At 32.4% G+C, this 1,905-nt stretch overlaps 1 protein-coding gene across 1 annotated transcript; it reads right to left on the bottom strand.

The window, feature by feature from the left end:
- Positions 1–312: 312 nt before the first annotated feature.
- Positions 313–950, bottom strand: LOC105118599 (wound-responsive protein GWIN3-like). Its single transcript, XM_011016570.1, has one exon. The coding sequence runs from the start codon at positions 910–912 to the stop codon at positions 313–315; it is 600 nt and encodes a 199-aa protein (XP_011014872.1). The 5' UTR covers positions 913–950.
- Between the last annotated feature and the right edge of the window lie 955 nt (positions 951–1,905).

Here is a 1,905-nt window from a genome sequence, read left to right as displayed (position 1 = left end):
CCTTAATCTAGTTTGATTACTTACAAATATGTCAATTTTAATAAATTTTAAATATTTGTTAATATTAATATAAATTGATTCATTGACCAATAACCCATACGAAAATAAAAAATTTGTGAACAAGAAAATTAAGGAAAAGCCCAAGCTAAAAAGCTTCTTATTTATTTATGTTTTATTTATGCCCAACACCTGATAGTAGGCATTCTAGATCCCTCACACAGGATTGCAGTAGATAATAGTTCTGGTTCAAACATGATAGTAGGCAATCACTTCCCTCAACATCATTCTGACACCATTTTAATTAGGTGTTCTCTATGCATCCGGTTCAAACATAACAAGAAGAGGGTCGACATTGGGAGCCAAGTACTGTTCACTGTTGACGCCAACTGGGACGCATGAGCATTCACAGAAGGGTTCGGACTTTGGACAAAAAGAAAGCTGATAAAATCTATTGTCTCCTCCAAACTTGGTGATCTTAAACTGATTCAATCTATCAACACCTCCGGTGGTCACAATGTATCCTTCCGTTGTTGGACTCAATTCAACCATCCACGTCGTTGTCACGCCCACCATCAGACATATGGGTGCATCAAAGTTCACATTTAGATAAGTTCCTTCGCGGATGACACCATCCTTGGATTTTATAACTGGTGAAAATATTATTGGGAGGCTCTCGTTCAAGGTGGAAAGTATAACATCAGAATTGCATATGATCTTGCTAGTCGCAGTGACCGCTAGAGTTGTTGTATTGTCAGTCGAGGGGGCTACGATTACATAGCGAGCACCAGCTTGCACCTCATTACCGAACAAATCGAGCACTGCAGGGTCATCGGCATGAACGGCCACAGGAAATGAAGTTGCTGCGAAGGCAAAGAGAAGGAAAGAGAGCCCTAGAAATTTAGTGATCTTCATATTTGTTGAATATGAGTATTAGTTATCTCAATATTGTGTCTTGATGATGTTGTGTTGAAACAACGCATGGAGAGCATATGGAGCCCTAGCATTTGAATTATTTGTTACAATTAATTAAAAATTTCCACAAAAATACAAATTGTAGTGTTTTTCTTGCTCTGATATCCGACAAAACTAAAAATTAAAGTGTTATGGCAACGAGTTGTCATATAGGTTTTGAGCTCTTGCAGGTTGCACCACTTGCTCACTTGATTGATCCCGCAAAAGTGTTTAACTCGTGCTTAATAGGTTATATTTGTTCTGATCAATGAACATAAAAAATTTAAATCTCCTAAATATAAATAAGTAATTTATATTCTTTTGAAACGAAAATTGTTTTAATCGTTAATTAATCATGTAATAACTGGTGAGCTCAAACACAATAGTCTATTATATAAATAACTTCAATTAAGAGAGTATTTAGCAGCACGACAGTAATTATTTTTAAAAATATTTTTTATTTAGAAATATATTAAAATAACAATAAAAAATTAATTTAACATCAACACATCAAAATAATATAAAAAAAATAAAAAATATTAATTTTTTAAAAATAAAATTTGTATGTTTTTTTAATGTGCTTTTGAAACACAAAAATAAAATTTGCATAAAACTACTAGCTAAACCTTCCAAATAAAATTCAAGTTGTGAAGCTCAGAATCGGTCATTTAAAATGAGATTACATTTCCTACTATAAAATGACGATTTTCTTATGAACTGTCAAAAAAATTAAATTATTCCTATTTACTTGCACTAAAAACTGTACGAGATTTAAAAATTTATTCAGTTGATAGAAGTTTAGTGATCTTCATTGTTGAGATCAGTATTAGTTAGCCCAATGTTTTGTCTTCTAGTTCATGTCTTGAAATAGTGTAAACATTTGGATTATTTCTTACAATTAATTAAACGTGCACATGTTGTTCGACAAAACTACAAATTATAGAGAGTTGTCCT

This window comes from Populus euphratica, unplaced genomic scaffold (assembly GCF_000495115.2).
Source record: "Populus euphratica unplaced genomic scaffold, PopEup_1.0 scaffold2064.1, whole genome shotgun sequence".
Taxonomy (NCBI): Eukaryota; Viridiplantae; Streptophyta; class Magnoliopsida; order Malpighiales; family Salicaceae; genus Populus; species Populus euphratica.
The sequence above is the reverse complement of the archived record's forward strand: the minus strand, read 5'-3'. Positions and strand labels throughout refer to the sequence as shown.

Coding starts and splice junctions, on each gene's coding strand:
- LOC105118599 (XM_011016570.1), bottom strand. CDS start 912: ATGAAGATCACTAAATTTCTAGGGCTCTCTTTCCTTCTCTTTGCCTTC.